This window comes from Hippocampus bargibanti, linkage group LG10, assembly GCF_051943395.1.
Source record: "Hippocampus bargibanti isolate YZ-2025 linkage group LG10, ASM5194339v1, whole genome shotgun sequence".
Taxonomy (NCBI): domain Eukaryota; kingdom Metazoa; phylum Chordata; class Actinopteri; order Syngnathiformes; family Syngnathidae; genus Hippocampus; species Hippocampus bargibanti.
Window position 1 is genome coordinate 192,356 of NC_142743.1, and position 19,925 is coordinate 212,280.

At 44.6% G+C, this 19,925-nt stretch overlaps 1 protein-coding gene across 2 annotated transcripts; it reads right to left on the reverse strand.

The window, feature by feature from the left end:
* Positions 1 to 600: 600 nt before the first annotated feature.
* On the reverse strand, positions 601 to 19,468 carry LOC148892003 (phosphatidylinositol 5-phosphate 4-kinase type-2 beta-like). Of its 2 annotated transcripts, none has more exons than XM_089005347.1 (10): positions 18,321 to 19,468; positions 15,178 to 15,275; positions 13,048 to 13,144; positions 12,803 to 12,955; positions 10,890 to 11,036; positions 8,050 to 8,088; positions 7,779 to 7,892; positions 7,362 to 7,617; positions 5,497 to 5,600; positions 601 to 1,229 (listed from the first exon to the last, which is right to left on the reverse strand). In XM_089005347.1, the coding sequence occupies exons 1-10, from the start codon at positions 18,447 to 18,449 to the stop codon at positions 1,197 to 1,199; spliced, it is 1,170 nt and encodes a 389-aa protein (XP_088861473.1). In that variant the 5' UTR covers positions 18,450 to 19,468; the 3' UTR covers positions 601 to 1,196. The 2 variants fall into 2 exon arrangements, with proteins under 2 accessions (XP_088861473.1, XP_088861472.1); XM_089005346.1 differs by having other exon boundaries at positions 601 to 3,143; positions 18,321 to 19,465.
* Between the last annotated feature and the right edge of the window lie 457 nt (positions 19,469 to 19,925).

Sequence of the window (19,925 nt, forward strand, 5' to 3'; positions counted from 1 at the left end):
CAGGAACAAAATGTAAAACATCAAAATCATCTGAATAGAAAAAATACCAAGTATCAAAAGAAGACCAAGAGTAAAAGTCCGCCAAGGTTAAACAAACACATACACAGCATACAATGCATACACAATGAACACAATTGCATACAATGCATTCAACAATGACCCGACACCGTATGGTCCTGCCGGGAGTCCTTTTAAGTGACACTGATTGTAACGACCAGCACCTGCGAGGCAGCAGGCTGACAGCGCTACCTGGTGGTCGCCAATCTGAACGTGGCAGTCCGCCAAGGCTCGGGATGACCAGCACCTGTGCAGCTGACAGCGCCACCCAGATCATGACAGAAGCTTACAAGGAATCATTCCTCAAGATGGTGGAAGAAGAAGGCTATGTTCCTCATCAAGTGTTTAATGCTTATGAAACCGACCTTTTTTGGAAAAATATGCCTAACTGGACTTTTATTACACAGGAAGAGAAGTCCGTCCCTGGGAAAAAGCATATGAAAGGTAGGCTAACCCTCCGTATGGAATGTGACTCTCCTTCCAAACAGTAACTCCCTCCCTCCCCCCTCCATTCCATAAAGCCATTAATGACCATCACAAAGGTAAATAAAATTACTTTATTAGACAGTACAGTTTGTCTTTAATAACAATACAATAGCACATTTATTATACATAAAATAAGGTCTATTTTGTGTAGTTTTAAGGCTTGTTTAATAAAAACGTGTTTTATGCGGACCTGGGAACTGATTATTCTCATTTTATGGTTTCCCATAGGAAATTCATGTTTGGAAAACACACTTTTCACCCTACACACACTTTCTGGGAACCAATTAAGTTTGTTAACTGAGGTATCACTAATTGTAATTTACAGCTACAACCCAAAATTCATAAACTCAAGAAATATGCTCTGTCTGATTACCTCTACTGGCTCAGTATCCAGGTGTCGGTCAGTATTCAGGCATAGAACATTAGAGGTAATCTGACAGAACAAAAGAATTAATCAGATTCGCTTAAGGGAGTAGTCTATTGGACCCCCGATCTTAGAGCAGGGACCTATCAGCAGAGGTCCGGCACCACCAACTCTGTCCACGGGGCCACAATTATCAGCACAACTTTAGTTGGTTGACGAAGTTCTTCGGATGAGGAGTGAAACATCGGACACCTTCAAAGAAGTGCAGATGACGGCTCAAGAAACCTCTTCATTGATGGACCGCTCCAGTACGACCGAGAGCCTACACAGACATAGCTCTCGTAATTCTTTCAGTTGTTCACACCTGGCGCAGAGGCGACGTGTTTACTTCGGCTTGTCTCAAAGATAAAGCCATGCAATTACTGTCTATATCGAATTTCATCCACTCTGAAACCAAAACTCAATTCTAACCATCCGAGTCAGAATCACAATCATCTTTATCGCCAAGTATGTAGAACACACAAGGAACGTGCAGGACACGCTGCACTAGTGTCATGAAAAAAATATTGCAAAGATGCACAAGTCTTTGCACGATAGGAAGGACTCTCACCCACGATGTGGTTCTCCTTATCTGCCGTTGCGATAGTCGCCGCTTGGATCCTCTCAGCGCTCGGGGACCAGTCACGTGACATCTGTAGTTGATTTTGCCGGAGCGTCATTGCTCCATGAATGAGCACAATTGCAGGAAACGCACAGAGCACCAACTAGTTGTGCTCGCACTCACACCGACGGGTGTTTGAGCGTTCTGTTAACCCTCCTATGCATGTTTTGGAATGTGGGAGGAAACCTCAGGACGCAGAGAAAACCCACGCGGGCACGGGGAGAAAATCAACTCCAAACAAGAAGATTGAATCTTGCACCTTTGCACTTTGAAGCGCATTTGCTAACTATTCCGCCACCCTGCAGTGACAGAATCATCTGAAAGCGATTTCTGACAAGTGTGCTCTTGGGACAATTTATCATCGCGGTGGCCCCCGACGCCGCACACAATCATCCGCAGCTTGATCAACTCTTGCTAACGATGTTAACTGATTGAAACACCAACTACGGTCATTCCAAAACACTATTGTGATTCATCTGTGGCCTGAACAGGTAAGCCCGCCGGTAAAGGCCATCGTGGATTGGCTCTGTTCTCTGCAAGCAACATCCTAACACTGCAGTTGATGAAGAAAGAATCAGACAAGATAAAAGTCCCTTTAATATGCAATGAATCATTTTCAAGTGTTTCCTAATAGGTTTTAACAAAACAATACTGCATACAAACACACAATTGCTACATCAATGTAAACAAGATGTTTGATCAAATGTTGCTAAAACCACGTATTTGTTGCTGAATTCCCGCTTTTTAAAATTGCTCTTTTTCCTTTGACCACCCTTGATCAAGCGCGTGTTAATTGAAAAAAAAAATAGATCATAATAAAACCAATGTGGTAATGAAACATTCCAACACGATTTGTGCGCATGTATGCGTTGTCGTTTTCATTGGGATGTGAAGGTCTGCAGTTAGATGTTGAACTAACTGCTGGATGGATGGACATTAGCCATTCATTTGGAGACTGATTGGTCCACAATGTCATCAGTTCAAATGTTATTCCAAACGATCAGCAATACGTTTGGTTTTTCATTTCTCAATGCTGAAAGAAGAAGGCCGTTCAAAGTATCTCATGCAATCCGTGTTTGTGTGCACGTCCAATGGAAAGGAAGGAATCGCAGCGTGAATAGAAAGTCAAGACGGACGGACGGACGGACGGACGGTGCTGAGGCGTGGGCACTAATTCAAGGCATCGGTGAGACAGTTCCTGTGCTGGCGAGAGGAGGGCGAAGGTACGGCGCCGGAACGGAGGAGCAAGAAGTCAAATGAAAAGGAAGTTATCGGGGTGCTCTTTCCAAAACTGCCGTCGAGAAGGTGACGAAGGACGGGCACCGTTTGCGTTTGCGGTTCTGGAAGAGCCTCGTAGGCTCGTTGAAGAGGATCAGGACACGATAGTTTGTTTGAATATTGTGCGCGCGCACCCGTAGCGGATCTGTTAGTGGCTCGGGAGGCAAAGTGGAAAAGAGGCTATGACAAGATATTGGACATAAAGTGGAAAAGAGGCTATGACAAGATATTGGACATGAACTCATAGAAGCGCTTGGAGTACTGCTCCGGGTTCACCGTCGAGATCTCGGCGCCCGCCTGGAAAACATCAGCCGGGGAATGAGAAAAGAGGCACCAAAATGATGACGACCAAACTTGGAACATCATGGTCCTCCCAATGACATTCATTCATTCATTCATTCATTCATTTCCTCATTTCAGTAGCACCAATTAAGCAAAATGCAGCAGAAGCAGGATTTAGTGAACCTTGGATGGATGCTACAGCTTCCGGTTTGCTTTCAACATTCGGCTCGTAGTCGACGTGCACGTTCCACCATGACGTCCTTGATCCACTGCTGAAAAGGATACTTTGATCCTCTCCTCTTTCATCTAGAACTGCTTCATGTCATCAAAAACAGGGACAGCAAGTCCTAAAGAATGAATGACTCTCTGTGTCTTTGTGTTGTCATCTGATGTGTTATTTTTGTCGTCCCCCCAAGATGGCGGCGCGTAAAGACGCAGCGGCTCCCCTCTCTCTCCCGGCAAATTGGCGTTTTTGTGTTTATGATGTTTGTTCAAGTCATGACGGCGTGCGTCATTTCATCATGCTAATGTATTAGCACATTTGACAAGAAAGCGGACTTTGACTTCAATTGACATCACATGAACGAATCACCAAGCGAACGTCTGATCCAGTATTTGCTAATTATGCTCCAATATTGGGATATTTTTACATTGACTGTAACGTATTGGTGACTCGGGTCCAAGGCTCCAGTGGTGCTTTTCATTGTGTGAGTAACAAAAGTTAGCTCGCTCTGGAAATGGGAGAATGTACATTTACAGTTGCTTCCAACAACAGACAGGCAGTATAGTATGCAGAAAAGTGCTTCGGGTTGATCGACTCTCTGTGTCTTGTGTTGTGCCACAAAAGGGGCTGCCTTTACAGCAGCTCCGACACTTTTTCCCTCCTTTCATAACTTTGGTGCTGTCAATGAAAAACGTGGTGAGACCCTTCCCATCTTCGTACTTGAATTTAGTTTTTTCTTTCCTTTCCTAACTTTGCTGCTGTGTTACTTCCGGGTAGAGTGAACGCTGGCACGAATGGCTGCCACTGCTCACCGGCACAAAAAAAAAATCCTGTGATTGTAAAGTGTCCTTGAGAGTTTTGAAAATTAAATGTATTATTATTATTATGATGATTGTTTTTGTCTCACATACGCGTGTGGACAAAGATGTTGTGTGTCGCCACGTGGCGTTTGGGCGTGTTGAAAAGATGCTCCCTTGAAATAATACGTGGCGATTCGTTGAGGACGAAAAGTTATTTTTGAAGGGACGTTCGGTAAAACTCGTTACCGTCTGTCTGTCTGTTCCGTCCAAAGTGGCTCCGAAAACGATCTTGGCCAGCTCACAGATTCGTCTTCAACAAAGATAATTGTCGTCGATATCGTCCATACTCCACTGCTCCATCTAAGTGGCCTCTAAGATTTGAACCTCACTGTCGTCAAATGAGTGGTTGCTAGCTTATAGGTGCATATGTACTGCCCATTGAGGCACACTACTATTATCCCTGTCATGTTGATAGTCTTTTTTGGACAATTTGTTTAGTCTTTGCTCCTTACCTCCTCTTTAGTTTTACAATGTATCGAATAAACTACATTACTTTGTTTTTCATTTGGCAGCTATTGGCACTATTTTTTTGTCTTAAATTGTTTATCGGTTTGAAATAAGTCGGAATTTGGTGTTGCCAAAGGACTCTTTGTAATTTTTCAGAAACTCCTGCAATGTAAGGTACTGCTACTCCTCTCCTTTTTGTATCTTGAGAATTATTGGTTTCATTCCCTATTCTTTCTTTCTGACATCTGTTGAACGACCACTGAGGGTACCCACAGTTAGCGAGTGCTCTCCTGATATGTTTTGACTCCTTTTCTCTATCTTCGATGCCTGTTGGTATTAGTTTAGCCCTATGCTCGAGGGTTCTCCTCTGGAAAGTAGGGATATATATATATAGGGCCAGAGCTACCAGCAAATTTTAGTTATCTGACAAAGCCTCTTAGATGAGAAGCAAAACGTCCGACAGATGACGGCTGAAGAAACCTTTTCATCGATGGACCATAAACATTCGGCATTTGTGAAATGGCTTAACGGTTCCTTGAGGCATCTTTCTGAAGCAATCTGAGAATTTGAAGACGCTTTCCGCCAAGCGTTGCCAGACCATCTTACTCTGTTATTTCCAAAGCAAAAATAATCTCCAAACTGAAAGCGCATTTCTCGAAGGAAACATCACATGTTTGAAGCGTAATACTAAGCACATGAAATTCGATGATGCTTGATCTTGTGTACGACGGACAAATTATTGTTGAGTGTCTGAGTGACCAAAGGGCGAGATGCAGGCTCACGTCATATTGTGTAACCAGGTGTGTGTCAAAGCCAATTTAAAAGTCATGACACTCACCCCGTGTTTCACAGTTTTGGCAGCATGTGCAGCTTTTTTCTTCGCATCGTAATGTGTGAGGATGTCGATGATCGCCATGAAGTACACCTCTTTCTTCAAAGAACCTGTGCAAAAAAATACAAACAAGCTCATCGTTTGGTTCTACTTTCATGAAAAAATATATTTCAATTGTTTTTATTTTATATTGTATTTTTTGGGGAGTGGGGCGCAGTATAGCATCTCTGCTTTTTGCAGATGATGTGGCACTGTTCCTTGAAGGACAACCAACACCATTTTTTTGTTTCCTAACTAACTAAAGGCGCTTAATATGTCATGTATAATAATAACAATAATTAAGGTTCATTCACATGTCTGTAATGTATTCTTGCCCTTCCAAAGGCCTCTTAAAGGACAACCGACACCATTTTTTTGTTTCCTGACTTCAGAAAAACGTGGAATCTTTGTGAAATACGCTCAGAAGAAGTCATTTGAAGTGATTTGACACATTATGGACACAAGTTGTCCTTGAAGGCTCCTTCCTTCATGCAAAGCTCTCCAAGTCACTTTCACAGCCGAGTGTAAAACAGTTGGGATGAAAAACAGAACCTCCAAATCTGCAACAAAGGTTCGCAGTTGGAAAAGGGCCGTGTGGAACGGAGGAGATCTTGCTCCAAGTGGAGGACTTTAAGTATCTGGGAGTCTCGTTCACGAATGAGTTGAGGAGGGTGCGCGAGATCGACAGGCTGATTGGTGCGGCTTCTGCTGCGATGCAGACTTTGTACCCACCGATCTGTCCTGGTGAAGAAGCTGCTAAGCCAAAAAGCAAAGCTCTCCATTTACCCGTCGATCTACGTCCCAAACCGAGATCCCGGCCGGATATAAGCAGGCAAAATTACTTTTCTCCGCTGGATGTCTGGGCATTCTTTGAGAGATAAGGTGAGACGCTCGGTCATCCGGGAGGGGCTGAGAGTCCACCCGCTTCTCCTCCAACGCCTCTGCGAAGGGGAGCTGACCCCCATGACGCGACCACGGCCGAATAAGCGGCGAAAAACGCACAGATGGATGATGGCTTGGCTTATCAAAGTCAAGGCGCGGGGGCCAAATCATTTTATTCGGCCCGCAAAAGCAAATCAGTCCATCATGCTTGCTAAAACCAAAAAAAACCAAACAACTTTTCTAATTGTCTGATGCAAACCACAAAAACAGTCATTTTTTTACTTCCAATTTGAAAACTAGTGAGTCATTAATTTGTTGTGTGCTCTACATGTAATATATTGGGGGGGGGGGGGGGGGGGGAGATTAAACATTGTAATGGTTTCCCCAAATTCATAACGTCCCCCGAGATGACACCCTAACTACAATGTGGCCCGCGGCAGACAAATGAGTTTGACGACCTTGGCTTGGTGCAGGGGTCGGGAACCTTTTTGACGAAGAGAGCCCTAAAAGTAAAATATTTAGATGGATACTCACCATAAATATGAATGGTTTTCTGTTCCTCATGATTAGTCAAAAAAAATCCCGCCAAACGACCGTAATGAAAGTCAACTTGCCGGCTCCAGAGGCGAAGCAACTGCTAGCTAGCCTGCACACTGCTCATTAGCTTGCACGCTTGCTTTCTGCTGATTTAAAAGGGGGCGTTTACCTGTTTCGACATCAATGTCACCTAGATGAGTATCATCTAGGTCAAAATTGCGCTTTCCGTCAACTGCTGCCCAAACAGCAAAAAAGTGAGAATATGTTTTATGGGCGAGCCAGACGCAATCATCTAAAGAGCCATAATATGGCTCGCGAGCCGCAGGTTCCCGACCCCTGTCTGTACACTAAATGGTAGTGGACAACTTGACATGATTTCAGCAAATGAGGTGAAAATAAAAGCGACTGCTCACTGTCATGGCTCTTGATCGCGTAAACGTCGACGGAGGGGTCAAAGAAGCCACAGTTGAGGGGGTTTCCCGGGCTGTCGGGCGGTGTGCCAAAGGAGCCGCTGAGCACGCCTGCAGCCATCCCGTCATTCTCATACGGCATCGTCACCTCGTCGGCACCAGCCTCCACCTCCACATCCATCTCCTCCTGCTCGGCTCGTTCCACGTCGTGAATCCCCACGAGAAGACTGTAATCCATGAGCTTCAGAGTGGCCAGGAACTGAAACATACAGCGTGGCATTTTGTGCACTCCAGTCAATACGTAGAGCCGCGTTTCAGGGGCTGCGGCGGCGACGACGACGACGACAACTCACAACTGTGCCGCTCCTTCTTTCGCTGCATAAACTAAAAATGTCAGCTATGCTTCTGAGAAAATCCTACCTCAACATCCTTTTTTAGTTTCTCCAAGAAGTACTTTTTGTTGTCGTCTCCTATTTGCAACTTGTGCCCTTCATTCAGGAAGTCGTTGTCTTTGAAAGTGGGGAGCTCTTTAGCCTGAGGAGGGCAAACAACAATAGGGCATCTTCAACAAACCAATTCCAGTTGGTCTGCACAAGATCAAACAAAAGCACTCGTGGGAAATAGATCAAAATTCATTCCTTCCATCTGTTCTCGAGGCTTTTTTTAAGGGGGTGGGCGGGGTCAGATGTACCTTTTCCTTGTCGCTTGCTTCCCTTGAGACAGTGGAGCCCTAAAAGAAGAAAGAGCCGTAGAAATAGAAAACGATGAATGAAGAGCACGATTTGTGGGTTCACGTCAGACTTTGTGAAAAAGGCCTCGCCATGTAAGAAATGTGAAGTTGAGAGCGGGCCACGCCATTCGCGACTGCTGGCAGTGAAGCCGCGATCAAACAGGAAAAAGAAAAACATTGACAAATACAGTCCAGCGCCGTCGTGCATCACTCCCATTGGTTTTGGTTTTTGCATTTCGGATCTGAAACGGACTCGAGCGCTGTCCACTCGCCATGTACATCATTCCGAGATCAAAATACGGTTTGGATTGCAAAGCAGTCATTCATCACGGACGGCAACAGCATTTTGGATTTGGGGAGGCTATGACTGCTAATACATTATGAAAGATTAAGCACAACAGCGCCTTTTCAAATGACCGTATTTATTAGAGTATAATGCGCAAACCTTTCTACCGAAAAAAACAACTCAAAAAGTTTGGGTGCGCGTTATAAACGAGGCCTGCGAAAAATAGTCTCATATATATATATATATATATATATATATATATAGGCCGCTGCCTGCTGTGAAGCCCGTCGACTGGTCAAATTGCAACCTGATAGAGACTCGACGGAATGGAAGCGTTTCAAAGTTTCATCTTGTTGTCTGCTTAAAGGACAAACGACACCTTTGGACAAGTTACGTCCATCATTTGTCAAATCACTTCAAATGACTTCTACTGAGCGCATTTGACAAAGATTCCACCGCATAGAGGTCTCTATTGGACCTTTTAAGACTCACGCTGAATATTCATAAAGTCTTGCTTTCGAGTTGATGACGAGTGACGTCGCTGAGGGAACGCCCCTGACCGAGAAAGCGACACACAGTGCATTTTGGGTACTTTGTTTCGTCTGAAAACACTGTGTTGATTGTGAAATTAGAAGGAAAACTACATAAATAACACAATGGTGAATGGTTGTGTGGCAGCCAATCGCGGTAACACGCATAAAGAAGGTGTAAATTGACACAAATTCCCAGCGGACAATCCAGCCATTTCCAACGGAGCAAGGCAGTAGAGCGCCAGCCAGAGGCGAACGAGCAGCCCCCAGAGTGAAGTGAGCGAATCCCCTCCCCACTGTCATCCTCTGAGCCTGACAATGGGTTGAAAGTGGCTTCCGGTGGTGAAAGAGAGCAATCGTCATCATAGTGGAGCAAACCGATCGGACAAGCATTCATTCAGCTGCTGCAACCAGGAGCTAACCGGAGTTAGCGATGGATAACCGCTGTCATTCATACGTAAGTTCGTAACTCTTCATCTTGAAAGTTGAAACAACGTTTTGCATGCACAACCATTAAACAATCTGCATTGATGTTGACATCTTGTATCTTATTATTTGTTATTCATGTCCTTCTATGCCACATATCACCCAATTGATGCTATATTGCTTATTAACGGAGCTTCATATGTCGTGTCCTTTGCCAGTTTCGTCGCTTTGCTTACACGGCTCCAATTGATACGGAAGGACTTCTTTAATCGATTGCAAACATGTACGCTTTCCTCTCCAGAACTATTTGAATCATATTCATAACTGGATGAGTAACAAGAGAGAATCTTATTCCGAATCTGAACTCTCTGAAGCCATTGTTTTGATTCTGGAGTATCCTGGCGTGACGTCACGAACTGGGGGCGGGGATTTCTGAATCTCCCCAATTTCGAGCTCATTTTGTGGCAGTTTTGGGACACTTGAAGTCATTTCGATTGACTAAAAATATCAGCCTGCATGTTTTGGATATTTTAGATGCTATCAAACGTTTTTCCGATGTCAGTCAGGAAACAAAAACATGGAGTCGGTTGTCCTTGAAGTTATTGCCCAACAGGTGCGACCACAAAGGCGCTACACAATGGAGCTCAATTTGATGCCAACAGACGGAGCCTGTTAAACAAACCGTCATCCTTGAGTAAGAAATCTAACCCGGGGCAGAAGGGTAATTGTACTTGTGGGTATTTGGTACAGCACGAGAAGAGATCGTTAGCCAGGTTACAAATGTATCCGTTGATGGAAAGGCCACTCGTTCAAATGTCTACGTTCTGTCGGTTTAAGGATGTTGACGCTTGCACCGAGCGACAAGTTGGTACCTCCAGAGGACCACCGAGGGGTGTACATGGGACGCCCACGGGTCTGCTATTCAAATAATGTGTGGGCTGTTTGACTAATGTATCGATCTATTATCAATAGAAAGCCTGGCAGAGGCTGCAGGGATCGGGTATCAGTGGAGAAGTGCGCGCAGACTGGCTTCATGAAAGCCGTGCGTCCCGCCGGCAGTGAAAGACAATCTTCGAGCATTTGTTTAAAGTGTCCAAACCGAACAGCTCTGCCACAGCCTTGGCAAAAAGCAAGTTGCATTTTGTCATACTGCAAAGTGTATGGCAAATGCATTTCATTGCAAATCCCTCAAATTAAGGTGAAACGTGAAAACTCATCCAGAAATGAGGAACCAACTTGGGCAAACACAACTTGTTCGTTCGATGTGGAGAAGGAGCTGAACTGATTTGTGTGCGTCTATCCTCGTGGTTCAATTCCTGCTTCAAAGGCGCATATGATCTGGCTATCTAGCTAGCTTTCTATCTATTTCAGTTATTCCAGGTTGAGTGAACCCATGTGGCTGCCGCTGCTCACGTACAGGAAAAACATGATCAGATGACTGTAAAGTGTCCTTGTGAGGTTTGAAAGGTGCTTATAAATGAAATGTATTATTATTATTATTCTATGCGGCTGCTGTCTATCCTATCCTATGTTCAAAATTTGAGCAATGGCCAAAATACCTTCAGGTCGTACTTGCGATGAACAGCGAGGCGATGGCTGAAGACATTCCTGGTGACGACCATGTACGTCTCCACCCCATCCACTGTAAGCCTGTACATACCCAGAAATTGCGGCAGCAGCGTGTTGCCGTGACACTCCACTATAAACTGCGGAGAAGGGAAAGTAGAGAGGAACATCTAAGAAAGACACAAAAAGTGGCGGCCACGTAGCAAAGACACGGAATCAAGTCCTTTTTCTCCCAACCAAGTGCTATATTGTTGAAAGCAAAAGTAACCCAAATCGAGTGGATGCTCGCGGACTGATCCCGAGTTGACTGTGAGGAGTGTGGGGGGTGACATTTCTGTGTCTCTGAGCGCCTCATTCATATTCAATTTTTGTTATTTTGACGTCAAGATGGCGCCGCAAAAGCGTCTGCCTTTACGGCAGCTACTATATCTTGTTCTTGCACTTTGTTTTCCTCTCCTTTTCCTTTCATATCTTTGCTGCTGCCGTCCGTGAATTGTACATTTCTCCATTGTGAGACTAATAAAGGTGAGTTAATGTACGTTTCTGCACCTTTAGCGTCCTATCATATCTCAATTTGACAAAAAGTATCGAAAATAAATCAAAGCGGGTCACCATTAACTTAGAGTGGCGCGCGACCTGCATCAGCGGAAATTGTTAGCGCTCCGCAGTCTGCAATTGGAGCTGTCGTGACGTTTCCTTGACAATTACCATTCAAATTCATCAATGGCTCTGGCAAAGAATGCCATCTGCGATGCCGGGAGAAGCATTTTGAAACGCTACACACTGATCCGCCTATCGATCTCTCGCTTTTTATGCTCCCACACCTCTTGATGAAGGTGGGCAATGATTGGGGTTAGGGTTAGGGTTAGGGTTAGGGTTTCATCAAACTCGGGGGTCTACTTTAGTTTTCTTAGATGACGATTGCTCATCAGGGCATACGTGCAGTGTGTCGTCGAGTGAAACTCCTCTCAAACAAAAAGTGAAAATACCACCGAGTGTGAAAAGTCTTCATGCATTAAAGCCATTCTTTCTTTTCTGCTTCCTACAACGTACAACGAGCCCCTCCCTTCTTGCGCAATACAAAATCCTTTTCTCCATCCTTGCCTCAAAAAAAAGGTGAAGGACAACAAAAACAAGCCTTAACCCAATCTCAGCCCGCCACAGCCACTCTTACTGCTAGCTTGGAAAAGGCAACCACCACATTGGTTTACACAAGCGCGCAGTAATACAGGAAGTATAATTGTCAGTTTCAGACGCAAAACAGAGTTACATTGCTAAAATGGCTACAAAACAGACCTTTGAAGAGCATACTCTTCTTCTTTCCCTTTGGGCTTTTCCCTTCAAGGGGTCGCCACAGCCAATCAGTGTCCTCCATCTTCAGAGCTTTGATTCGCACGTTTGTTTTGGCCAAGCTTTTACGTCGGATGCCCTTCCTGTCACAACCCTCTGTATTTATCCGGGCTTGGGACCGGCACAAGAAGACATATGTCCCTTTGTGGCTACAGAAAAAGCAACTCTCCGAACTTAATAAAGAGGAAGATGCTCGATTAAAGGCAATGACAGCAAGGATAATAAAATGTGTCGATAGCACTGGAGATTTAGGAATATCTTTCTGTGAAATATGCAAGGAGTGACGAAAAGAAAAGCTTAAACACGTGAAGACAGCATAAAAGGAGTAAAAATGAAATACGGAGGAAGCAAAGTACGTTGGATTTTTGTTGTTGTTGTTGTCGTCGAGGAGTTTCACTGTCACGGGTTGATCTGAACGGTCGATTGATTGATCGAAAAGTACATATTTGGTCAAAAAAGGTCGGGCAGCACATTGAGAAACTACATTTCTACTTGCAAAATATCAGGCCAATAGTCGTTGTCAGCATAAAACACGGCAAGCAAGCAAGCATTCTACCTGGTGGTATTTTTTCAGGATGTTGTGCATCTCGGCGATGTCCTCACCGGACACACTTTTGATGACAAATCGCTGGTCGTAGCTGGAGAGGAAGCGATGACCAAAACGACCCTGGGAGTCGCCGTTGAGGGGAGCGCTCCGCGTGAGAGAGTTCTGCCGGAGACAACGACGGGATTCCTTCACGACCTTTGCGATGAGCGCACAAGCTCATCCCGTTACAATGTGACTTCTTACGTCGTGCTTACCTGATAATCTTGGTCATCGATGCAAAAGCGCTCCCTCAGGTTTCGGAACACCATGGGACAATACTCTTTGAACTTGAAGCGACTCTGAAGGTTTTCTCTGAAAAGGCGCAGACAAGTCAGACAGTCGAGCCACGTCGTTACCTTTGCCGGTTTCGTCCGACCGACTCTTGCACATTTTGACAAGTGCTATTTCAAATGCATTTGCGCCTTTCGCATGAGAAGATGACAGCGTCGCTTTATCCCATTCAAAACATTCGAGGGATGTGACGAGGAAGCAGCACACATTTGTCCCTCTGGAACAGGGGGCGGGCACCCATGGCTCGCGAGCTATATACGGCTCTTTTCATGATTGCATCTGGTTAAACTAAATACATATTCTCGCTTTTTCGCTGGTCATTCCCTGTTTGGGCGGCGGTTGGCGGAAAGCGCAATTGTGATTGGATGATACTGACCTAAGGTGGCCGTTGATGTTCAAAGAACAATTTTGATTGGATGATACTGACCTAAGGTAAACGCCCCCTTTTAAAAAAGGTTGAATGGACCGAAGGATTCGCCTTTGTGGAGAGAAAATGTTCTGCCGTGGTTCTAATTGACAATGAAACAATACCATTGACGAAACAGTCGAATGTCAGTGGCACTTTGACAAGCCCCATGCTAACGTTAGCATCAATATACTTCTGCGAGAGACAGCAGAAAACAAGCGTGCAAGCTAATGAGCCGTGTGCAGGCTAGCTAGAAGTAACTTTGCACATGGACCCGGCAAGTTGACTTTCATTCCCATCGTTTTGGATGGATTTTGACCGATTAGAGGAACGGAAAACCATTCGCATTCATGGGGAGTATTATCACAAAGTTATTTTAAATAACACATTCTGACATTTTGTTGAAATCGCGTGCGTGTGTGTGTGTGTGTGTGTGTGTGTGTGTGTGTGTGTGTGTGTGTGTGTGTGTGTGTGTGTGTGTGTGTGTGTGTGTGTGTGTCTCACAGAAAAACATTTCTAACTACTTTACTTTTATGGCTCTCTTAGTCAAAAAGGTTCCCGAGCCCTGCTCTGGAAGAAGAGGAAGGCATCTAGTGTGCACTTCATGAGTCACAGCCCTTCTAATGCTTTTCCAATGTATGTTTTTGGTCTGGTTGAGCCTTTCGGGGACCGCAGTTACTCTAGTGGACAGCTTTTTACGTTATTGGGTCATGAGTTTTCATTATTATTGGTGCATGAAAGGGTTAAAGAGATGATGGCCTGTTTTGGGGAACACTTTAGGGTGCATATTATGGTCAATTATATCCTGTTTAATGGTGAGAGTGGCTGCCTTGACAGCAGCTCCTGTATTTTGCTTTTCTATTTCTTCTTTTGCATCTCTCTTCCTTTCATCACTTTGCTGGTGTGAAATGCAAATTTCTCAAGTGTGGGACTAATAAAGGCTAATCTAATCTAATCTAATGGGTGTGCAAATGGTTGGATGTCCCGAGGACCGCCCCGCATCAAACTAAACCACTTGTGAGGCGCCGCTTTGAAAAAGTGTGCATTTGAGTGAGCGTTCTAAATGTCAACAGATTGTGACATATCATAGAAGCAGAGGTCAAGCTAAGTAAGTCCGCATTGAGTTTCTGTTGGTCGCACCAATTGCCATTCACTTCTACAAATTAGAACATACTGTATTTGATCGGTGGGGCAATTTGCAGTTGCGGAGGATTTAACCTGCATTGCAATGAAGACTATTTAGATTCTAGGCTCCATATACAGGTTTAGCCTTTCGTCATGATACAAATAAAAAATGGAGTCGCCATCGACATCGCAGTTGTATGGGGCAGGCTAACCAATGGCTACTGAGACAGTGAGGACCTCTCCAAACCAACAAGCTCCCCCGCCCCCCAAAGAAAAAAAAGAAACAAAAAGGGCTGGCTAGCTGTGTAAAGTACGCAAGGATTCTTGATGTTTGGAAATGTTTACAAAAGCATGCAAGTCGAGCGTTTTAAACAACCTCTTGCAATGGATGGCGCTGTAGAAAAGGTTCACAATGAATATTGCATCTTCCTTTTCTGGGAGGGTCATTTGATGGTACGTGCGGCAAAATTGAGGATGACGGGAAAAAAACAGCGGCAGAAAAAAGGAACAGCAATGTACCCACTTGTTAAATAGGTGGTTGTCCACTTTGATCTTAGTGAAGGCTTTAAAATCATCTGGCATCAGCATGACTGGTACAGGCACATTACTCAACTCATTAACCTGCAGGAGGAAAAGAACAATTGATCGATCACACAAGTGGAAGAGCGAGACAAAGAAACACAATATGTCTCCGCGGAGTAAGAATAACACAGTTTCAAAAAAGATCCCTTGATGAAAAGCAAATGCAAGTTGAACAATGTCTCGCCTGCGTTCACAAAGAGTCATTCGGAGCGAGCTGTTGTCAATACTGTAGAATTAACCAAGTGAAGGCCAAACGGTGCTGGAAAACCTCTTTGCTCAACGGCAGACGGTACGATTTCAACTGGGCTACCGATTCACACGCAACCGCAACCACGACCCTCCAATCCCTTCGGAGTCTTGAAACAAACATCTGAGATAGAACATTTTCACCACAGCTGCGGAAGTGCTGAGATCGTCAATCAATGCGTTATTTGGTACAACAACAACAACAACAAGCAAAATTCCAAATTTGAAATGGTCCAAAGGGTCAAATTGGACCATTTGTGTAACAATGCAAATGTATCTTTTCATTAACAAAATACTCAAACAAGCCATTTATGGTATTTATGGTGTAGATTGGTCACATTCTTTCTGCGGGAAGCAAAATGTCCATACTTATGCTATGGCATAAACACAAGTCAGCTCCGGAGTTTTACTGTTTGAGAGAAACAAATGACAACTATTCAAGTGCACTGACATGAAAGCACGGCTTTCTGACACTATTTGTAAAAATGGGCAGGCAGTGGAACACAACCAAATGCAAACATTCCTGTTTTATCACCGTTAGATTTTAAAATGTTCTCCAAACAAAAAAACCCTCTTCCACCTTCAGGCTTTAAGTTGCATTCAATTGCTGATGACAAGACGAAATGGTGCCTGCCCGCCCACATTACAGATCAAACTGCCGCCACACAGCAACTGCCAGAGTTCATCCACTAAAAATCAGAAATGCAGTTCAAAAGAAAGCTCACTGCATGCTTTCAGACAATCACCACCACATTATTGCATTGTGCGCGATAACTTTCAGGCCCGCATGGGCACTTTTCATCACTTCAAAGGAATATTGCAACTTCTGCTGTTGGTACCATGCGGCTCACCTGGCTCCACAAAAATTGATGCTCACCGGCTCCATTTGTAATAGCTGCGCAGCCAACACAAGTGCTGCATCCACAAATTTTTGTTAACAATGCTATTGATGGATTGAACAGTAACATGACAGGTGTAGCAGAAGATTTCTCTGCGTTTGTGCAAGTATAGGGCAGAGGAGCCCTGTGCTTACAATTAAATTGAGGTTGACAATGTCACACTCAAAAGCAGAAAGTAGTACTTATTAACATGATAAAGCAATTGACAACTGTCTCTCTTTTATTTTTTGTGGCTGTGCGCCCACATTTAGATGTGTTTTTCCTTGGTTTGGGCCACATGCTACATACCTCGTTGGCTTGGCAATGAGGCTGGAAACAAACGTTAACAGAAAGCAGAAAGTATTATTTCCCGGTCGAGGGACTGGTTTGGACCGTTTGGATTTTGAGTGACGCTGTCAAGAGAGGTATTCATTTGTGGGTGTGATTATAGTTTGCAGTGGTGTTGAAGAGCTAGCACTGCATGACGTTGATCATTTTAGCAACCTATTTAGTCATATAAAGGTGGGGTTGACTGGTCGCAATCGATGGCCGTGTCAACACATTGTCTTTCACACCTATGAAATAAACAGTGTCTTCAGTTCAGGCTATTTTTTGAATGTGCAAGTCTAGAAACAGGAAACCATTGAATGTGCATAATATTCTGAATATATTAGTTATTGTGTTGATATAATTATTTTAATACCGTAATTCTTATCAGAATCAGAATCATCTTTATTGCCACGTATGTAGAACACACAAGGAATTTGTTTCCGGTAGAACACGCTGCACTAGTATCGTTGTCAAAAAAACTGCTAAGTGGCACTATACAGTTCCATTTTGGCTACTTATTTGATTAATGAATCCATGAATCTGATTTTTAAAGCATGTTTTAATTTCGACCTTTTATTTTCAAAAAGGACTTGATTTCAAAGCAATAATACACACAAAAATGTGATTCGGTTGCTGGTCCGGTGTAACTGGAGAAAAAGGCAAAAAAGGGCGCGTTGAAAATGCAGTCAAATATTTTATTTGGAGCTAAATCATCTGCTTTCACGGAGGACGACGCTGCTAAGAAACTGTTGAGCAAGTTAGTCAATTATTTGAAATAAAAAGGCATACGAATTACTAATCGATCATCTAAAATAATGAATGAATAGTTGTCGATTAACTAATTTGCCGTTTGACTTCTATTTCGATATTGTCAGACTGAAGTGGGAATGAGCAGGGATGTCCACACACATTTATCTATTAAGCGATCCTGTAGTGTACGGCATTCAGACTGCAGAATGCATTCAGGTATTTCAGCAATAAGCCTTTTTAGATTATATACAATTACACCAGACCAGCAACCGAATCATACGTATTTGTTTCTGTTTTGTTGATATATATATACATATACATATACATATACATATACATATACATATACATATACATATACATATACATATACGGAGGGAGAGAGAGAGAGCGGGGAGAGAAAGAGAGCTACGATGAGGCAAGCACGGGGGTACCTATTGAGATGTCCAACGAGCGTCTACTAAAAGCAGTTCCTTCTGCAGCAGCGGAAGTGAAAATAAGAAGCGTGCCGCCGCTCCAACTCTCGACAACACCCCTTCCACCACGCCTGCACATTCAGTGACAGCACTCTCGTCAACGGCAAGTACAACAGACGCAAAAGGTTCACGTGCTCGGAGTTCACATTTGCGACTAACTGAGAGGTCAAACTGCAGAGTGACACGTGCATCGGCCAAAGTGCCGAGCAACTGGGTGACAACCGAACGTGGCTCGCACCTTCCAAAACGCACAAGCCTCACGTTTCAACGGATATGCAATTTAAGTCGATGAATTACGCTCACGTCGTCCCGGTTTTGGAGGAGTGCCATTGGGGTTAACGGACAAGCTCAATCAAAACACACCACTCAAAAGCCAATGGAAGCACATAAAGAGGACAATTTACCGTGTGATTCGCACCCCACATTAAAACGCTGAGGATGGGTTCGCTTGCACGGAACAGTTTGACTTTCTGTCCAATAAAATGCTTTTTTTTCGTCTTGGTTTTGCTCGCGCCGGCGCAGTTGGATGACATGTCTCGCTCGGACCGGGAATTCAAAGCAGGCGCCGCGGCATTCGCCGTCGTTCCGAGCCTCGAAGTCTAACAGCACCCCGCCGCGCCCTCAAAAATGGGAAAGGGAAGAGCTTTGAAAAAATCTAAGTGCATTGTGCTCGTCGCTCGACTCGAAGCCGGCCTCGGTCTTGGAACAGTCCGGATGGGAGTCGGGGGTCGTCGAGCATTTTGCGCCGTCGCCACCCTTCCTCCTCTCGGCGGGCCGCGGGCGGGTCCGCGCGGCGGCTAGCTGGCCATCAGGCTACATCGGGCGTTGCGTCATAAAGACAACCCGACGCGGCAAACATGAGTCCAACGGCTCCTCTCGGTTGGCCCTCGACTAATATTTATAGCCCGCGGCCCACGTGGCTCGGGTTCTCTTTCAATGCGGTCATCTCATCCCGATGCGCCTAAAATTGTGGTCAGTTATCACCAAACGCAGCGTCGGTTGGTGGTCTCGTCAAGATGGCGTCTTGCGCCTTTCTGTCAACAGCGACCCCGGGAGGCCGCCGAGTCAACTAGCGGGACTCCCACTCATCCAATCCGAGCACACAAACTTTTTCAGAAGATGTACGGACATATTTGGATGACACTTCTTTTCCTTTCGCCTTTTGCCTCCGGGGTCGCCACAGCGAATCGGTGTCCTCCGTCTTCAGAGGTTTGATTTGCCTGTTTGTTTTGGCCAAGCTTTTACGTCGGATGCATTCCCTGAAACAACCCTCTGTAATTATCCGGGCTTTGGACCGGCACAATAAGTAAGGCACTGCATGGCTTGTGTCCCCTTGTGCAGTGACGTGCGCTGAGGTTGATGGCTGGTGAGGCACTGACGTCATCACTGTCAGATTTACAAACATATGAACTCCACAGAGGAGCTTATTCACCATTTGATTGGCAACGGTTCACGTGTTTTGTTTAAAATGTCATGTCAGCCTTCTTTATATACTGTATACAAACTGTCGCAGAGAGGAAAAAATGTTATCATGTTACCTTTACTTATAAATGAAATCCAAGTCTCTCTGTCTCAATGGAGATCAGTGCCAGTGTAGAAAGTCGTCCTTGATCAATCCTGTTCCGACTGTATGTTAGATTAGCATGCCTCCCGGATGCCTCACTGGTGAGGTGTCGCGGGCATGCCCCACTGGCAGACATCCCCGAGGACGACCCAGGACACGCTGGAGAGACTACGTCTCCCAGCTGAAAGAAGTGGCTGGGGAGAGGGAAGTCTGAGTTACCCTAGCGAAGCTGCTGCCCGCGCAAGCCGACACCGGATAAGTGGCAGAAGATGGATGGATGCAAGTTCATTCATTTCAGCCATTCAACTTAAAAGATGAACTCAAGATATTATTTCCACTCTTAATTTGCATTGCAAAATATGTCAAGCTTTTATTTGTTAGAATTGTGATTATTATGGCTTACAGTTTATGATGACATTACTTACACGAATGAAATGTTGATGAT